Genomic DNA, 20,909 nt, shown 5'->3' on the forward strand with positions numbered 1-20,909 from the left:
TGCCGTTTCTAGTAGTATGGCAGCTCGTATATCACCAGGTCTGTTTGAACCAGAGGGCAAACACTCTTGTGATGAAGGAAAATGGTGAGAGAGAATTGGGAAGCCTGAGCAAGTTTTAGTGGCAATTGACAATAATGTTCCTTTTCTTCTGTATTTTCCACCACTTGTTTTGATGATCCCAGGTGCTTAGAACGGCTGCAGCAACATGAACAAATCTGAGAATAGTGGGGGGGTTTTTAAACTTAAAGATGGTTCAAATTCTATTTCCGATACTTTGGCAGTACAAGTCAGCCCTACTTGGATTCTTGTGTAGGCTGCAGACCTCCAGTTGTACTGCATTCAGCCACAGTTGGTATGTCCAACCCCTTTCCCAGTGGGGTCTCATCATGTCTGGAGCTTACTGTAATGCAAATAAGTAACAGTTTGCCCACCCTCACTAATGAGCTGCTTTCCTTTGAACAGAGAACAGTAATAATTCCTAGCCTAACATGAGGAATGCTTTGACCTTTTGAAAGTTGCAGGTTTGATCTGCAGGCCGTATTGTACTGTCAGTCTTCGTGTGGTGGAAATTAAGTACTTGGGTGATTGACAGGGCCCCCACAGAACATAGCAAACCTGCCTACCTCAGAAATCGATCCTGGTAGCAGAACAATCTGTCACGGAAAATCTGTCTCAGTGCAACCTTTCTCTAAACAAGTCTGATATTTTGAACCTCTCAGATCTAAACCATCCTTGGGAACATGGTTATTGTCCTAGAGGATAATAACCATCTTTGGAACAGGATCTGTAATCTGACCAAAGGTGATGCTCTAATATTCCATCATATTTGCAAATACTACAATCTGCCACTCTGGAAAAGCCCTCCTGTGTCATGTGTGATACAGCATTTGTCAGTACGTATGGAATGTATACATATATGTAGTAATTTTCTCTATTCTTTAGCATTTCATATGTGTATATATAAAACTAAGAGCATATTTACAGTAATCCCAAACTGCACTTGTTTTTCCCAGTGCTATTTACATCTTAAGTGAAGAGTCAGTCTGACCCTCATGTATTACTTCACCAAGCTGGCTTTTTTTAATATCTGCAGGACAAATAGGGCATGTTAGTCTTCATGTCCTTGCAGTGTCTCTTTGTATATGGTGCTATTGAAGTGCATATTGTAAATGCAAGAGATGTGCTAGATAATTTCTCTTGACAGGCAGATATTTTGTAACCTAACTCTTACATAATTCTTCTTGTTTCTTACCACAGGAGAAGAAAACCTGCTGGCAATTTTGAAAAGGAGATGGTGGAAATACATGATCCTGGGAATAATAGATATAGAAGCCAATTACTTGGTAGTCAAAGCTTATCAATACACCACTCTTACTAGTGTACAGGTAAGAACTCAAAGGATTCTCTCTTTTGAGGTAAGATAATAAGGTCACTGGTGCAGTGTCCATCTGCTTTGGTGCGCTAACAGCTAGTTACTATGTCTTCTGTATACCTTCTAATGCTGTTTAAAAAAACACATTTTTTAATATTGGACCATTTTTATTACTCAGTGTTTTCCAAACTGTACAAAAACATACTGGCTTTCATTTTATTTTCCCATGCTAAACTATTAATGAACACATTTTTAGCATTATCTACTTAATTTGGTCCTTTAAGGAAATATTTTCATATGGGCTGTAATGTTTTTCTCACTTCATATTGTACTTGAGAACAATATAACAACTTCTTTTAGGATTCCATAATTAGATCTGAGTGCAAATGTTGTATGGTGGGTTGACCCTGAGTAGATGCCAGGTGCCCACCAGAGCTGCTCTGTCACTCCTCCCCTGGCCCAGAGAGAGAGAGTGTGATGAAAGACTTGAGATAAGGACAGGGAGAGATGACTTACCAGTAATCACCAGTAAGGGAAATCAGCTTAATTTGTTACCGATCAAATCAGAGAAGGGCAATGAGAAACAAACCAAAATCTTAAAAACACCTTTCCCTCACCCCTCTTTTCTTCTTGGGCTCAACTTCACTCCTAAATTCTCCTCTCTACCAGTGGCACAGGGGTCTAGGGAATGGGGGCTGTGGTCAGTTCATCGCATGTCTTTGCTGCTCCTTCCTCCTCAGTGGAAGGACTCCTCACACTCTTCCCCTGCTCCAGGATGGGGTCCCTCCCACAGGAGACAGTCCCCTATGAACTTTTCCAACGTGAGCCTTTCCCACAGGCTGCAGTTCTTTATGAATTGCTCCAGTGTGGATCCCTTCCATGGGTGCAGTCCTTCGGGAACAGACTGCTCCAGCATGGATTCCCATGAGGGATCACAAGTCCTGCAGCAAACCTGCTCCAGCATAGGCTTCTCTCTCCACAGGGCCACAGCTCCTGCCAGGAGCCTCCTCCAACTTGGGCTTCCCATGGGGTCACAGTCTCCTTCAGGCATCTCCTTGCTCTGCTGTGAGGTCCTCCATGGGCTGCAGGTAGAGACCTGCTCCTGCATGGATCTCCATGGGCTGCAGGGGCACAGCTGCCTCACCATGGACTGCACCATGGGGTTAGGGGAATCTCTGCTCTGGTGCCTGGAGCACCTCCTGCCCTCCTTCTGCACTGGCCCTGGGGTCTTGCAGGGCTGTTTCTCTCACATGTTCTTACTCTGGCTGCAATTCCTGTTGCATGGTAGCTTTTGCCTCTTAACTGTGTTATCCCAGAGGCACTACCACCATTGCTAATGGGCTTGGCCTTGGCCAGTGGTGGGCCCATCTTAGGAGCTGTCTGGCATTGGCTTTGTTGGACATGGGGGAGGCTTCTAGCAACTTCTTACAGAAGCCACCCTGTAGCCTTCCCACCCCACCCCCCCCCCCACTACCAAACCCTTACCATGCAAACCCAATTTAGGATTTTAGAAATCCATAATTATATCTGAGTGCAAAAGTTGTCATTAAGTGAAGTGAATGTAGTTATGATGAAGAAATCTTACTTTAATGCTAGCTGTTAGATGTCTTATGTTATATAACAGCTTAACTGCAGCTGTCAGAAAGTGTACTCTCCCTTAAAAAATTATACATGCAGTGCACCAAAGCTAGGGTGGTGATTTCTGCAAAGATCCAACCTGTATACTTTAAATGCAAACACAAAAGAATCAGGCTTCTTCCAATTTAAGCAGAGAAGTGAATAATAGAAACATTTTCAAGAGCCTGAAAACTGTCTATCTTGGGAAAACATTGCATACTTCATTGCTACTTGTTGTAAAGCAAACCTACTCCCTTATTACATTGTCTCTACATAACTAGGCAACACTGCATAGTGTTCAGTGTATTTTAAACCTTACTTGCCTGAAGTTTGTATTAGGGCCAGTAAAACAGAGAAGCATCAGTCAGTGTTCTGGAGAAACAAAGCTGATTTAGGTTTTTATCTCTTCCATAGCTGAAATGTGATACTGGAAAATATTGAGCTTGTTTAGCTGAATAAGAAGCAAAAATAAAAGTATGAATTCAAGGAATCTGAGTGTGCGGTTTATGCTAAATATTCACAAACGCCTCTGCCATCAGAATGTCGTTTTGAGAAATCTGGTATGTGCCCAGACAACGTAATACTGCTTTTTAACACTTTTTCAAATCAGATTATTCAGTATAAAGTAAAGCGTAAATCCACATAAGTCTCACACTGTCTGATTTGTAGCTACTAAAAGCCTCAAAGAGAAAAACAAAAGCTGATTTGCTGCTTTTGTGTGTTCATTCATAGCAAATAGAAATAGCAGACTGAGCAAGACAATACAGGTCATTAAATCCCATTTCCTACAGCCACCAGCAAGCACATATGACAGTTTTGTTTGGCCAGACCCATGAAACTCCGATTCCAGAAGATGCTCATCTGCAATGAACATAGCCGTTAGTGTGAGCGATCGAAGCCTACAGTGTGAGGAGGAAGCAGGCAGGAGAGTTCAATGGCATTACCTGTGTCTTGGCAGGGAATTTGTTAGCTGAAATGAACCTTAGTCTCTTTTCATATTGAGAGAGAGGAAGGGTGGAACAGACCTGTCACAGGGCACTGACAGCATCATGTCCATTTTAGACCTCTTCCACATAAAGTTTACATCAGAGTTCGGGTCTCTTTTCTATGTAGCTCGAAAGAAGGAAGAGGTGGAAGCTCAAATGCTGTGTCAAGCTTGCTTTCAGTAGTGGAATTTCAGGAGTATCTCCTTTTCCCATAGTTGTCCTGGGTTGCTTGGATACACACAGAGTGACTGGGAATACCTGTTGCATTTTAAATTCTATTTATGCCTTAATTTGCATAAGCTTCTAAACGTAGACAAACCCAAAGATACGGTGAAAATGGGATGAGTATGAGGTAATCCATTAAGATGTTGAATCAAATGACACTTTTTATGAAATGTAGCCAAGCACCACCCTATTTAACAACGAAACTGAAAAAGCTCGGGGGATTATTCAGCCTTAAGCAGCATTGGTCAAGGTGTGTTATGGTATGAAAGGAAGACTGAATCATAGAATCATAGAATAGTTAGGGTTGGAAAGGACCTTAAGATCATCAAGTTGCAACCCTCCTGACATGGAAATGGAAAGTAAAAGGTGGAAGACAGCAAGACTTTCCTAGAATCTGATTTCTGAAGAATCTGACAGGACCAGTCTCAAGCTTTTTGGAAAGGCCTGGTCCTGCAAGAGCACTACCTGTGAGGCCATAAGTGCACACTGGCATGTAATAAGGAGAGTTCAAATCCTTTCAGAACTGAGACCTGAGAATCCATTGCTATCTACCAGAAATCAGCATGGATTTGACTGAAGGCTGTGGGAGCTGTCCCAGTGTATGTATTAACTGAGAATCAAGTCAATTTAGTAGGATATTATTCTCAACAGGCTTAACACCAAGGCATTTTTGATGGGGAGAATGTAAGGTGTTTCAGAATTTTCACTTCAGTAAATGAGAAATATTGCAGTATTTTTATGGTGGTGGCACACGGACTGTTTCAGTAGGAAATCAAGTTTACAGCATATATTTTTTTTTCCACATCATATCTGCTCCATCACGCAAAACTAATATGCAAGCGTACTGGGCTTGTGGTGCTTTTAGGCAAAAAACATTAAGTTCCTCCCAGCAAAAAGCCAAAGTTTAACTGTAAAAATATACCTTTATTGCAATTGATTTGCACTTCTGCTTTCATGAAAAACCTCCAGGGATTCAGCAGCTTTAAAATCTTAGGACTGTCAAAGTTTCTAGTTTAAACTCCATCCTTTTTCTTTTTTTAATGGACATTATCTCATTATGATTCCAGGAAAAGATGGAAAATGGTGCCCTACTTTTCCCCACTGTTTCACACCCTATCTTTCATACACTTCCTTTAAAATTCCCTTTTGGTTTGAGTCTGGGAAAACAGAATTTTCTAATAAACCTTCCTATATGTCTTTCACCGGGTGCTTTCAGAACCACAGTGAATGAGGACACAGAGGCATAAAGCAGAGGTTAATATGGTACCTTTTCTTTTGGACATGCTTCTGATTATTTCAAATCCTTGTGGACTCTATAATTACTGTCTGAGATTGTGGCGCTCAGCTCCATCATAAGATGAAATCAAGGTACTGTGAAGCCTAAAACTCGTGATTTTCCCTTAAAAAAAAAAGGAAGCAAACTGAAAGACCTCCCATATAAACTAGGTGACATAAAAATTACTTTTAAAACCCATGCACTGTTTATGTTTCAGACATCAAGGTGTAGGCTAGCTAAGGATAAAATCCAAGTTAGCCTTAGGTACCTGCAGTGCAACCTAGGGGCAACTAGATTTAATAGAACAATCCAAGAAGCACATCTGCTTGTCTACATGTCTAGAATGTTGTAGACATCTAATTTTCCTGGTTCTATGTATATTAACCTGCTGCTCAGAGCACAATCCAGGGACATGAAAACTTGTGTTCCAGCCTCTCAGGTTGCTCCTTCTTTGGTAGCTTTAAGTTCTGGTTCTTTGCATGCCCAGAGCACTTCTGTATTGAAGAAGACAAATGCCTAAATACCTAAATACCTGCCTCCAATTTGAATTTCAAAAGCCATGTATTCCTACATCAAAGTACCCCAAGGAACTCAGTTTGTTAGCTGTGATCTTAGGATGCCTCAAGTGTTTACAGAAAGCCTGCAGTGCTCTCCAAATTGCAAGGGTGGAGCGACCTTTTACATGAAGTCATAGCTGTGAAAACAGTAGCCCGCAGAAAGGGCTTGAGTTAGTTCCACCTTAGCTGTGGGGATTGAAACTCAGGTTTCCCACAGCCATGAAAATGCTCAGGCTAGTAAGTGAAGACTGTTATCTAGAGGGTACATTTGAAAATTGATTATATGCAAGGTAAAAGGCACAGTATTTTGTAGAGGGATCAATTTGATATCCAAAACCATGTATTTCAAGAAATACTAGAAGTTCAAGAGATCAGTCACACTCCACGCTCTGACACGTGTCCTGATTCCCAGATGGCAAAAAACTCACAAAATTATCTTTAGTTTCTCTTTGGTCCATTAATATGACTTTGTAATGTAATGTAATGTAGATTTTACAGCCTTCTTGCACATCAGCTCTAGCAGGTGCAGAAAGTACATTAAACACTCCTTTGTACAGCAGCACCTGATCCCATGGACTATATGCTTAACTTTCAGGACTGCCTGTGGTAATACTTTCCATATTAATGCAAATGTGTTTTTAAACAACCCTGATGTAGGCCTGCAGAAGGTTTAATAAATATTCAATAAGGGCATTTTAATCACTGTTAGGGACACCTTCTACACAGCAGATAAAATCAGAGGGAATTTAAGGATTGCAAAATTTTTGCTGTTATTTCGGTCTAGACATTTGATTTCTTTAAAACTATGTTATGACTTCCCTGTACTGCATTTACAGTGTACCACACACATACATTCTACCAAGTCCATAATGTCTTCCATTAAGCCTATTATGATGCCAACATTTGTAACCTTTGCTGCTAGTTAAGTGCTTTCTCATCATAACAAGCTGTATTATGAGGCAGACTGCCCTCTCCCTTCTCTCTTAGTGTCCCATTAATTAGCTCTCCTTGCTGCAATCCACTGTTCTACTACCTCCATATTACACTGTTGTGTTGCACTCTCCAGAGGAAATGCTATCCTTTTTCTGTGTTACACCACATAGAAATTGGACTGTTTCTGCAGCGCCTTGCATAGTGGTACTGTAGAATATGCATACGATGTCACTAGCAAGGCACTGTCCGAGAGAGAGATGTGTTCCCAAATAGTGATTTATCTGGTAATTGATTCTTTGAGCAATCAAGCCTTTGATTGGCATGATGAAAACAAAGATAGTAAAAGCTAGGATTTATAGACACCAGGAGACAGTAAAGACTACAATGCCAGTGTTCTCATCTTCTCCTATATCACTGTGAGGCTCGGCAGTACATCATACTTCCAATTACCTCTGGCAGTTTTCGTACCTCAACAACTGCCACTGGAAAAGGAAAGGAGTCAGCAGTAAGTGCTTATTATAGGAGTGCTGGATGGCAATAGATTTTGCTTTGTGCTCAGTCCCTATGGGCTAATAATATACGTTGAGGCAGAACTTTTGAGATAATTTTGAAGCAAATCTGGGAGGTGAGGAGCAGGGGATGTGCAATACTGAAGTTGTTGATCCACCTTTTCCAGTGCCCACTCTCAAAAACTGAGATAAATTTAACTCCTTCCCTTCCTCTCCTCAGTCCTATGTATGTATGATTGACCATAGTTTCCTGTTTTGCTTCCGGGTGGTGAGACAATAGTGTAATGTTAAGGTTTGCAGATAGATCAGCATTGTGAATAATTCTTGCATACCATACATTTATACTGTAGGAGTCTGTGGGGTGTTATCTTGCATCCGATTAATTATCACACTTCGAGTTGCTGTTCTGTCTTTTAACTGTGTTGCACATCTGTGGTTCGCAAACCAACCCCTCAGTATGCTCAGTCTCTGTACGTGTTTTTGGAGTCAACTGAGCTCTCTGTATCCAGAGCTCCAGCCTCTAATGGTAAAATTCACCCTGAGCCAAACTTTTTACTAATAAAAATATGCAAAATCTCATTGAAGTCAGTGGAGCTGTGCCCATTACAACAGCAGAGATTTTGGTATTCTCTACTTATTTTGCATATTCTTATTGGTGTCAGTGGAGCTGTGCCCATTACAACAGCAGAGATTTTGGTATTCTCTGCTTATTTTGCATATTCTTATTGGTGAAATGCGGAAGCAGAGGTTTTTTGCAGGAGACATCCATGATTTTTCCTGGCCAGAGGAGAAGGGAGAAGTTTCTAATAGGTAATCTTGAGAAAATGGTCTTCAAAGCTCGTATCCAGCCATCTTACTTGGAGAGAAGCAAACAGATAATAGTTCTGTAGAAACACGTGACTGCTGGCAGAGCTGTCTGCTGTCTTAGGGTGATCGTTTCTGACAGTAATACATAAAATCGGAGGAAGAAGGCAATTAAAGGAAACGCCATTTCAGTGGTCAGTTTGCTGGTAGATCTTACTAATATTTGAGCAGACCTTACATAAGCACAGCTGCAGTACATGTAATGAGAGGAGAAGATGGAGAGTTGTGTCCTAAGAAAGGTTATTGTCAAGAGTCAACATGCGATTACTGATGTTGGTAGTAAAGCATGTCCATGTGTAGAGCTGAGAGCAGAGGAACTGTGTGTTGTCTCATCCAAGGTGTTGGATGTGACCACCACCTTTCATTTAACGGAACTTCAGGAAGTCACTGAATTCCTTGTATGTACACAGAAAGCTGGAGCTGTGATAATCCCCGTCTCAGGTGTTGTTGCATGCAAATCGTTGGTAGGGGAAGGTCTTTCAATAGTAAAAGTTTTGAACAGGTTTCTATGTTTACAGGGAAAATGCTGGGAACAGATGAAAGGAACTGATGAGAACAGTTATAGAACCATTGGTCCTGTGGCCCTAAGAAAAAAACAGAGATATTTTGAGCAAAATACTGTTTTAAAGAGGCTTCGGACCGGGAGCAGCCTTCTGGCTTTGTTTCCTTCATGTCATGGAAATTAAACATTTTACTTTCCTTTTTTTCCTAAGCAAATGACATCACTAACTGATTTTTTCACCAATCTCCCTATCCAGAGCATCGTGTATTTTGGCTGAATGAAAAAAAAAGTAATAGTTTTTAAATCAGTTTAATGATTATATAAAAACCACGCAAAAAAGTAAGTTGCGATGAAATAGTGAATAGAAACATGAAAGGTAAAAACAATCTCCCTTTTTATTTGACTTGCTTGAAATAACTGTCAGAAATGCTGCCAGCATCCACACCTTCCCTGCAGTCACAGGGTAGAGTAATTGCCACACAGTTCCTGTGGCAGCCAGCAGCCAGCTCTGTGAGGGCTCACATCACAGCTGCTTTTGTACAGTTGAGTCAAGTGTATGTGGTATTGTGAAGGTAGTGTGAAAATTGGAACAGAAAGCCCTCAAATGGGCAGCAAACCCTTTCTTCCTTTGAAAAACAAACTAAATGTCAAAAGGTGTGTCTCTTATTGGATACAGCACTTGCTGTTGTATTAAACTTACCACATTGCATGCTGAAATTCAGTATCCATCACATGTACTTGACCATGCAACATTAGACGAATGCAACATTAGACGAATGCAACAGATATTACTGATCCTTCTGTTCTGGAGAGCAGGCTGCATAGAGAGTGCAGCTGATTCTCCGCATGATTTGCTGGAGGGCAGCTCTAATGAGAAACCCCTAATGTGAAAAAAGGGGCTTATAACTGAGAGAAAAAAAAAAATCCAATGAATCCTTAAAAAGGGAAATTCAGTTCAGCTGCTCCCATAGGGAGTTTGCTGCCCAGCTCTTTTTTTTTTTTGGTATTACTGCAGATCAGCAGTTCAACCTCTGTGTTGCAGACCTTCCTTTTAAAGCTCGCAAGCTCTCCTTCCCAGTGACTAACAGGACGTTCTTGCTATAGATGTGCAAACACATACTGAATTTGTGAGATCAGAGACTGGATATTCACTGGTAGCAAGAGAGTATTTGTCTGTGATTCACAAACATAATAAAGTCAATGTAATTTAACAAACAAGTCATTGGAGGAAATATATTTCTACATTGTGTATCATCAAAAGGCTTAGATGCAGTGTGATACCTTTTAGAGTCAAATAATAATCTTCAATTCCTACAATAGCACAGCATTTTTCTAATGGAAAGGAGTTTCTGTGATACACGACTAGATTATATATTTTTGTGTCCTGCCTTATAAAGGAGCACAATTTAGAGCTGTAGCTGCAGAAAACCACAAACACAGTAACTCATTAATTTAACATAATGACAGGGTTGTCAAGGTCACAAGGAAAATATCAAAGGTGATTCTTAGGGAAATACTGGTAAACAACTTACTATCAATGAAATTCAAGCTAAGCATAATTTACCTTTGTTATTGTAATAGCTTTATAGTGAGAAAAATGACAAATAGGTATAATGGGTTTTTATAAATAGCTGAAATAACTAATAACAAACAAAAGAAATTAAAGGAAGAAAAAAAAAAGCCCAACTGCAAATCAGTCTCACATCTTTTGTCTGTAGAATATATGTGCATTTTTCTTTCTACTAGGCAGATTTATCTGAGGAAAAAAAGAAAGGCAGGAGGAACTTAGTCCTAAAGAAATTAAATGTAAAGCAATAACTGAAAAATGGAAAAGCAAGATATACTAGGCTATCTTATTGCTTATATTGTAGCAACCTAATTTATTTCCTTATATCCCATTGTGTAATTATAGGTCTAAATTAAGCACAATTCAAGAACTGTATAATGTCAGTGAATATTACCTACATTTAATGTTTATATCTATTGATGTTGCAGTATTCGAAATAGCAATTTGTGGATTAGACCTTGGACTACCAGCCCCAAAAGGGCGTTTTCCAGCTGCTGTCAGTGTCGCTTGTTTGTGACAGGTTCTGTTCATGCATCCCTTCTTGTTAGCACTTAAAAGACACATCTTCACATACTTGAAAGCACAGGTATGTTTAAATATTTATGGAATGAGAGGAATTTTAAAAATCTTCCACTGAAAAACTGTTAGCGAGAATCTGCATCTTGAAGGACACATGCTGCAGGTACAAACAATTCCTAAAACTGGCTATTGAAATCACACTAGCACCCTAATATATCTCATATTCACAATAAAATCTTCTTTTTATGGGCTTTGTCTGGAGTAAGTAAAGCATCCCTTGACAGAACTCCTGTCCCACAAAGAACATACAGAGTCATGTCCTGTGTGTAAAGATGAGTAAGGGGTTAAAGATGTTAGATATTAAAAGTGTTCACTGAGTCAGTTTGTGTTTCTTGAGAGACAGCAGTTAGTGGCCAAAAGGTGACATCTTCATACTTTTAAATCTGTTCTTAAACACTGTTTTCATGAGAGACCAGAGCTCCTGATTTTGGAAAATCAAATAATCCAGTGATGGTTAAGGTTCACTTACCTTTGCATAGAAAAGAACTGGAAAGATGCATGCGGATGCTTACTGTCTGACTTATGAGTGGTTTCTTAAAACACCTCTGTGCTTAACTGTTGGTAAGGCTTTCTGCTCTGTTTTGTGCGGCGGCGTCTTTGAGGTGGTATATAATGCATGTATGGGAAAGAGGGTGCTCAAATCTTAGGTACTCACCTGAGGAAGGCAATGGCAGACTGTGCAGTACCTCTGGCTCGTCCAGCTTTACTCATTTTCAGCTCTGAATCAAGGGTAAGGGTGCTTCTTCTCTTCTCCAGTGCAAAGTTAATAGAGTTGGTATAATATGCTGGCTACTAGTGACTCCAGGAAGACAGAGTGGAAGGGAAACCATGGTCACTAAGCCAAGTGGCTCTTACTGGTGATAGATTTTGGTTGCCTCCTCCAAGTTGATACAAGTGCCTGCCCATGTACTTCTCCATCTTGTTTTGATGTCAGCTGCTGGTGAAGTTAAACTCATAGAATGGCCTAGCTTGGAAGTGACTTCCAAAGATCATCTGGTCCAACCTTTGCTTGGAAAGATGAGATTATTTAGCACCCTGTCAAATCACATCTTGGTGATGCGGAAACTCTGGTGATGGGGACTCTACCACATCCCTAGGGCATTTATTCCAATGATTGATTGTTCCCAGTGTAAAAAACTTATTTCTTACATCAAGATGAAATTTTCCTCAGTGTACCCATTTCTCCTTGTCTTCTCCATGAAGGCTCCTAGTGATGAAAGAGCCTTCATCTTCTCATAACCGCTCTTTAAGTAGTGGAAAACAGTGATAAGGTGAGAAAACTGTTATTTAAGCTCACCTGTTCAGTGCTGCAATGCAGGGGAATGGGATGGAGGTATTCACACCTTCAGGGATAGCTATGAGCAGTGTAAGGAATAACTGCCCCCCTGCTGTTTGGTACCACCTTCCCTCCATCTTCAGCACAGAGGATGGGTGATCTGTCTTCCAGTGCAGCTGATGAAGAGCACACATCCAGCATTATGGCATGAGCTGTGGATTGAGAGGGGAGGTGTTGAGTTTTGTCCACATCCCATAGGTTGCACTGATGAATGAGCTTCTCTCAGATGTGCTACCTATTGCTTGTGCATGCTGGGGCTGCACTAGTAAAGTGCTGAAATGCACAGCAAATGAGAAATGTGCAGAGGATGTTATCCTTGCAGCAGTGACCATCTGTTCTGGCTAGATTGGCACTGTCCCTCCTTGCAGTGCCAGGAGAAGGCCATGTGCCACCTCGCCTGCACCATATGCCTGGATTTAATGAGTATGCCCAGTAGTCCTGCCATCATCCCTCCCTGCCCCAGGAGACAGCTGCTGCCAGCAGTGTGACTTCTGAATTTGTTCTTATGTCTTGTGTATGCATGCTTCTGCAAAGACTAGTTACTGTTAGATGTGTTATACGCTGTACACATTACAGGCTTTTCAGGGGCAGAACAGATGTCCTGTGCAGATGAAGGATCTTGTGACAGTTCTTTCAGACCTTCTCCCTTTTCACTTTTGGTCTGTGAAAGATGGCATTTTGAGGACTGCTGGGGGAAGATTTCACTGTAAAGAGGCCTGTTCATGCCTTTTCTATTATTAGCTCTCATCTTAAAAACAGAACTTGCTTTTGGCATGGATTTTTCCCATTTGTAATTTCCTTCATCTGCTCTGCAGCTCTTTGGAGCTGCTTGAGCCTCCCAAGAGCAGCATGGTCCCGCTGCAGAACTGGCTCTCTTCTGAAGGCTTTTGCCACTGACTGTCTGGAGAATCTTTGAAATGGGTGGCTTTCCACTGCACACTCTTGTTTTTCAAACAAAGTTTCAGGCAATTTTTCCTCTGTCCAAAAATTGGCTTTTATATTTTTGCAGATCCCCCAAATTTAATATTTGTTACATAGGTATCTCACATATAAAATAATAATTTTCTAAGCACTGGAATTCCAGAATTCTTGATATCATTCAAAAATCTTGTTCTCTTCAGATAATGTGTGAACAGACAAAGAAGTTAAAAGGGATGTGATCATTATTTGATGCCACTTAGTGTGCTTAGTGGTGAATTGCATTGAGAGAACAAGTGACAGGTAATAGACCCAAAGGGAAGAGAAACCAAATTGCATCATCTAAAATCAAGGTTGCAATGTCTGGAGTAGTTTTCCAGAACTATGAACACGGTCTTCTCCTTTGGCTATTCCAGACATTTTTATTAGGGAAAAGATGCAATCCTATAGCTCTAGTTCCTGCTGTACAGTTGGCATTGAACAGCAGTGTGCCCTGCACAATTCATTAAATCCTATTGTTAGTCAACAAAACCACAACTCCTAATTATCTGTATCCTTTTTAGGAAGTGAGATTAAAGTCAAGTTTCTTTGGATGTTTCTTACCCAGGATTTTTGTTTCCTGGTAACATACTGGTAGTTTCTGAAACATCTTTTAATTTTTAATTCTCAAGGACCTCTCACAAATATTTGGTGCTTTTCTTTTTTTATCATGGGTTCTCTGAGTTTATTTCTGAGTGCCTCTTTATAAAACCCCAAAACACAAACCACAATTAAAGACTGTTTCATAACACTTCTTTGAGAAATCTCTTTCCCAGAGTCCATTGGCAAGATGATTTTGCTGCTTGCACTGCAGGCAAAGTGTTGTTTTGTTTTGTTTTGTTTTTCCTTCAGAGACATACGGGGCTATATTTTCAAGGAGTTAACAGTCCCTCCCCACAGGGGGCAGTTTTTCCATAAATATTCTACATGCAGAACCTTCTGGATTTATTCAGCCAGATTTAATAAATCTGGTCAACTTGCACATTATGAGCATTCCTGCTATTTGGGTGTGAAATTACTGAATTTAAGCATATGTCTAAACTGCAGGAAAACTGCCCTCAGTCTTTGTTGTTAATCACCAGAGGTGAGGACCAGATGGAGTGGTGTGGCTCTCTTTTGGCCCAGGTTTCCTTCCCATGGATTTGAAATATGCCTCTGAATCCAAGAGTAAAGCAGTGCTTTTGGGTGTTACTGTAGAGCAACAGGTCTCCTGAATTTGTGGAACAGTCATGAACAGAATAGTCCTGTCCTGTCTGATGGATGATACAATCACTTGAATATACTCTCTGGTAGAAAATTCTGTTACTAACTAAATAACCCTGCTCCTCTCTGCTGGAATCTATCCTAGTATTTTAAGCAAAGTGTTAGCATGTTGATTTGTTGGTGTTTTTCCTCTCTTTCTTGACAGCTCCTAGATTGTTTTGTCATCCCAGTGGTGATACTGCTCTCCTGGTTTTTCTTACTGGTACGATACAAGGCAGTACATTTCATTGGGATTGTGGTCTGCATTCTGGGCATGGGCTGCATGGCAGGAGCAGATGTCCTCGTTGGGAGACAACAAGGAGCAGGTGAGTAAGGATGGTTGGGTTGCATGACCAAGTACTGTTCAGAGAAAACATTGACCAGAACATAACAGACTGGAACAAAAAAAAAAAGGGGGGGGGGGGGGAAGGGAATTGGCAAGAAAGCCTGTGCCTTCATGGATCCAAAGCACTATTTCAAGTTCCTTCTTTGTCAGGAGGGACAGAGAACAAAAATGGGTCAACACTTGAAAGTTACCACTGCTTCAAATGGACTTCATGGGCTCTGTGTCTTCAACACAGGTCACCCTCTGTTCAGGCAGAGGGGACAAGCTAAATACTTGTAGTTTCATTCTGTTTTGGCTTAGTTGTTTGACTGCAAATCTCAATTGCTTCCTTTCCAAATTGGCTACATCTTTGAGTCATAAGCACCTCTTTTGTCTACTGTGTACCCTAAATTCTCCTAAACTTTGCTCTATGTTTTGTACAGAGGCAGGGTCACTAGGTATATGCTAAGAGACACTGAACCTGCATGCTGACTGTACCAATTGGGTTTTGCACGCAGTCCCAGAATAAAAGGTTGGGATTTGCCTCTGTCATTGTTGAAGAGAACTTTCTTGTGTGTAAAATATTCAGCAGCATCATATGAATAATGTGTGTGTAGCTGTTAATGCAGCTAGAGTTAGATTTCATCGATCAGCTTTCCCTGTCACATTGATTTCTCTAGTGCCAACCCAAATGATGTGGGAAGGCTGGAAATTCTTTTCAAAGATTGTCAATTAGGCACCGTTTTCATTCTTAATTAAAAGCACTGAATTGTGATCTGTGCATAATACACTGGGATTTAAAATTCTTGACTCAGCTTTCTGAATACAAATGCGAGTGCTGTAAGAACTGCATTTGCCAGGATGCTACTAAATAAAACAAGGGAGTTTGTGGAAGAACTCACATATCTCCCTGCCCCCTTTTATCCCTGTCCTTTATCCTGAAAAGAAACTTTCACTTCATTGGTCTCCTCCAGAAATAATCCTGCCCCAGCTAAAAAGAAAAGAATATACTCTCTCCTGTGAAATCAGCCAACCAAAGCTGCATTCGGAATGACTGATTTCAGAGAAACTGAGATTTCAAACCTGGGTTCCAGAGGAAACATCCTGTGCTCAGTAATCTAGAGAGTAACATGGTAGGGCAGGTGAGTGATCAGCAGGAGTGTGTGGGGCAACGCACCTCAGCAAACAAGGAACAGATTGAAGAACACTGACACTTTGCCATCAAACTGCAATAATTAGGTTATTATTTTCCATATATTTGTTACTAAAGCACAGGTATAGCTGTTAGGTAAATCTGTCCAAAAAAATCTGTTAACATGCGTCATTGCCTTTTAATTCAGACCTACACATGAAAAACTGTGTCCGTGCTTATCCCTATGTGGAGAGACTGCAGCTTTCTTTAAGTGGCAAAATAATGTTATTAATGTTGTCCTTAGCAAAGTAAAATGGATCAGGTGGTATAATTAATCTGAAAGGGTAAAACTGTACATTAAAAATCTGTGGTAGTTTACCTCTTTTTATTGTATCCTGACTGATGGTTTACACATTACTCAATAAGAAAAGCAATTACTTTGCGCTCTATGACCTTATGTGTCCAGTATACCTTAAAATAACACTTTCCTCAAGTAATACCGTTGGTACTTGTGCTCCTGGAATACACAGAGGTCTAAAATACAGAGGTCTAAGTGTTCCATCCAGATTTTGCAAAGCACTTCATAGCTCTTGCTTACCACAGTCTCTGAAAACAAGTCCCTTCAGTCCTGTTAATAAGTATGTTAGAGTATGTTTCATCTAAGATGAGACACATTGAGGCTAATATTTTGATATTATGATAATTACAAGCAAAAGCAAAGAGAAACACCTCGTAATGTTGGGTTTTAAGGTTAAAATGTGGCAAAGTGGCCAAGTGAGAGTATGAAAAGCAATCATGTCAGAACATAGTTTAAATTGAAATTATTTATGCTATACTATAGTCCACAAAACATTAACTCCTCTCTGGACTGTATGAATTCTGCTTCCAGAGAACATTAAAAATGCTAATAATGATTAATGCAAGATGTGTTTTGCCAAGCTATGCCTTGTGTTTCTTCACAAGAATGACCTACACCATTAAATTGGTCAAGTGCAACTGTATGAACATAAAAGTCTTTAAAATGCCTGTAGTCAGTCCTTAGCAATGTAGACACATGTAGATCTTGCATCCGTGAAAATACGTGTGTTAGGATATATCGGGTTTGGGGGAAAGTTCCAAAGTCAGCCCCTTAAGGAGCAAAGAAAAGGTATTTGACAAGCAGGATGCTAGGAACTTCCAGTAAAGAAACCAAAAATATAATGTAAAACATTTTTATGCCAGTATATAAAGTTTTGATACACTAACTTCCTGAGTACCATATATTGCTCTAGTCACTGCATCTCAAAAAGAAATGACCAGAAAATAAGCCCACAGAAGCAACAGAGAAAAGTGAAAAAGCTATTCAAGGGCCTAAAATGGCTTCAGGGTGAACAGACGATAGGCAGACTGTGACCTTTTACCTCTCAGAAAAGGCAGCAAAGAGAATAAGATAAAGGTACATAAAGTTTTCACTGGTATGGAGAAGGTCAGTAGAGACTGATTCTAAATACTTCTCATAATCAGGAAATTATGGGATCACCAATATAATTTTGAGGTACCAGGCTTAAAAGCTGAACACATGAAGTCCTTTTTAATGATAGACTAAAAATATACAGACTTCACACAAATTAGTGACGAGTGCCTCCAGTTCTATGAAGTTTAATGGTTTAATGCAACTTCCATCTTAGAAAATTCCTAATCTGCTGAGAACTGGCTGATAAATATCCCTATTTCTTTATGCTTTCTTCAGCCACCCTGTGCTGCCAGAGGAGGGTTCTGGGTTGGGCAGACCCATGCTTTGACCAGATCTTGGCTTCCTCTTCTGGGAGAGCTCTGGAGGTTGAGGCTTACACTCTCTTATCATGAGTGCACTTTGGAGAGGGCCATCACGGTGTGGTGCTTGGAGCCATCCCATTTCCATGAAAATGCTCAGCCTCTGAGCTTTGTTTCACAGATGCGAAAGGATGATGATACTTTTGTCTCAGCAGTTCAGCACATCCAAGCTGTAAGGTCAAAAGCTTCCCCAAAGTGTCAGTGAGTAGCTGTAATAAATACCAAATTAGTGAGCTCAGTGAGCCTCTTTTGGAACATCAAATGCATCAGGGATAGGAAGAGTTCTTGTGAAGTGCTGATGCTTATTTTAAATTAAGGGCATCTTCTGACTGCAAAAGAAGGCTAAAAGGAAAATAACTACCAAATCTTAAAAAGATAAATTGTCAAATATAAACATGCTGTCAGTCGAGGTACATGTGAAACAGAAATTCAGTGGGAGACTGGATGAGTACGTGAAAGAGAAATCTAGTAATGTTTGATAAACACACAGAAGCCGCATCTCCTCTGCGCTTAAAAATGGTGAAGACTAAAACATCATTAGTGGCGGTATTTTAAACTTTACCTCATTCCTATTTGTCCCTAAACAACTTACACTTTTCTGGCACTTATAGCCATTTTTAGAGACAGGATACTGGGTAAATGAACCCAGTACTTATTTCCGTAAGTTTCTTTTCACTGGAAATTTCAGCACTGTAGCTTGGAATTAAAACTGAAGGCTTAAAAGAACACCATAAGGAAAAATGTTGTAAAGGTCATTTTGAACCAAATGGAATGTTAAGCTTCCATTTTTATTTACTTCAGTGTGTATTTTACAAATCCGTAATAACAAAAATGCAGGAACTCAATAAATCAAGAGGTATTTTTAAGGAAAAGAAGTTTTTTTGCTCTATATAGGTGAGTCACATTCTACCTGCAAAAAGAAAATAATAGTAGTAAAATAAAAAAGAATAGTCACTGAAATGTGTCACTTGGTTTCTGTATTTTTTTACAGATTTTTCAGGTTCTTTCAGATTCTCTTATCTACAGCAAGAATGATGCTTTCCCTTCACCTCTGTTAGATTTTGCTGGGGTATTGAGTGACAGCTGGTGAATTGATAGGACATTTGCATTCAGCTTATAACCCAGATATGTGCTACTTAATGACTGAGGATTGAAATCTCCAGCAAAGATTTTGCAATGGTTCTAGACAACGCATGGTTGTTTTGAGGCATTCTGATTTTTTCTCCCTGTTTGTTCCTAGGTGAAAATAAACTGATAGGAGATCTCTTAGTACTGGGTGGAGCAACACTATATGGCATCTCAAACGTTTGTGAAGAGTATATCGTCCGAAATCTGAGTCGAGTGGAATTCCTGGGCATGATAGGACTCTTTGGCTCCTTCTTCAGTGGAATTCAGCTGTAAGTGAGCAGGTTTGAGCCCCAGGGTCATTCAAATAAGTGCAGCGTTAGCCTGCGATGAGGTACTGTAACCCTCTCTTTGAAGGTAGCCATAACCTGTTGAGAATAGGTGTCCTGTAATTCCAAAATTTGCATTAGTTTTCATATTCCTGATTGATGGATTTGAATAATAACACAAATTTGTACGTAAGTACTCTAATTCAAGGACTGGTGTCATTGAGTAGTCACATGGGGCAGGAGGAATAGAATATACATCCTACCATCTTGTTTATGGAAGACAAGTAGATACTTCACACGTTGGTCTGATCTGTGAGTGACAAAATACACAGCTCTGTCTTTCATAGTTCTAAAAAGCCATTTAGATTTCTAAACAGGTAGAAAATATGTCCAGTCAGAAGGCATTTTACTAGTTGGCTTGTTCTGTGTAACTACATTATGATATGGCAGAAATAATTAAAATGCCTTTAAGAAACAGGCCTTTCCATATCAAAATGCTTAGTACTCAGGTGATTGTCACAGAGATTCCAGGAACTGCTGTCTATACTGACATGTAACTAATGAGCAACTCACCTGCAAGCCTAAGAGTTGAAAGGTAGTTTCCAGTGCTGTAATACCGTGACTGATGAAAGTGTAGTAAATGTCACCATGCAAGATTGCCACATTTTATGCAGATCTGTCACTGGTTCTTGTCACACAGAATAACTTTTGATTATTAGTGAAAATCAAGTTGTTCCCCTGCATATCTGAGCTATTCAGCTTCTAAGGACACAGACTGATCAAAACAATGGCCCACCAATTCCCACTTAATTAATTCTATTTCTTTAGCCAGAAAGCTTATTACATTTATGGGGAATCTGAAACTGTGACTTAAAATTATTTATATTAACTGGCTGCCACACAAGCAGTTCCTTTTTTAAAACTACAGAATTCAAGACCATGTAAATATGCGTAATATCTTTGGTTAAAACTTTTGTTGCCTACAGTATTCATGATAGTTATGTACTAACTGATTCTCAGGGCGTCAGAGCAGTGCCCTTGTCTTGCTCTGTGTGTCTACATGTTATGTGCATGTCTCATATTCCTGAATTTAATTAGAGTGCTATTTTCCCCCCTAGACCCAAGCAATTAGTCACAATTCAGGGTTTGTGAGTTGTTTTGGTGGGAATAAGAAGCTGGTTCTGGGACATCTGTGTATGCAGAGTACACAACTGGAAGGAAACAATAAGAAACCATTTCTCTATTGAAAGACCTAAGGTTTTTTAGTCAACCTTTGGCCCAAAAGTTCTTACCAGCAGCTTTTTCTCCACCAGTTTCTGCAGCGTTTTGCTGCTAGTGCTTATGTGGCACTTTGTGAAGACTTGACCACACTTAGTTCATGTGTGTACTTTTTTAACAAGGTGGCAGAAGCTTGCATAATGGGAGAGACCAGTAATGTTTCTCCTACTTGGTTCCATGTAGCCATTCAACACTTTCTTACTGTTACCTATAACGGAGAGCAGATGTCACATAGTTATGTGTTCACAGATGTTTAATCTAAATATATCAGTTGTTTGAAAGAGAACCCAGCTCCCCATGTTAAAATAGCAGACTCTTTTTCTGAAACACTATTGGCCATTTTGGGGCAACATAGAACCTTTAGGTCCTATAAACTGAAGTAGTCTAGGGAAGGAATGTCTCAAACAGGGCCATTTCCCAGCATGCTAGACACAGCAAAGTTTGGT

At 40.0% G+C, this 20,909-nt stretch overlaps 1 protein-coding gene across 1 annotated transcript in view; it reads left to right on the forward strand.

Moving 5' to 3' along the window:
* The window catches only part of SLC35F1 (solute carrier family 35 member F1), a 236,962-nt gene that overhangs the window by 184,412 nt on the left and 31,641 nt on the right, over positions 1-20,909 (forward strand). Inside the window, exons 3-5 of the mRNA XM_061366196.1 lie at positions 1,258-1,385; positions 14,689-14,848; positions 19,032-19,188. Coding sequence (XP_061222180.1) covers positions 1,258-1,385; positions 14,689-14,848; positions 19,032-19,188 — 445 coding nt within the window. The remainder of the gene's footprint in view (positions 1-1,257; positions 1,386-14,688; positions 14,849-19,031; positions 19,189-20,909) is intronic.

Source organism: Neopsephotus bourkii, unplaced genomic scaffold (genome assembly GCF_033783945.1).
Source record: "Neopsephotus bourkii isolate Nb327-2 ecotype Australia unplaced genomic scaffold, CSIRO-AGI_Nbou_v1 NB_1314, whole genome shotgun sequence".
Taxonomy (NCBI): domain Eukaryota; kingdom Metazoa; phylum Chordata; class Aves; order Psittaciformes; family Psittacidae; genus Neopsephotus; species Neopsephotus bourkii.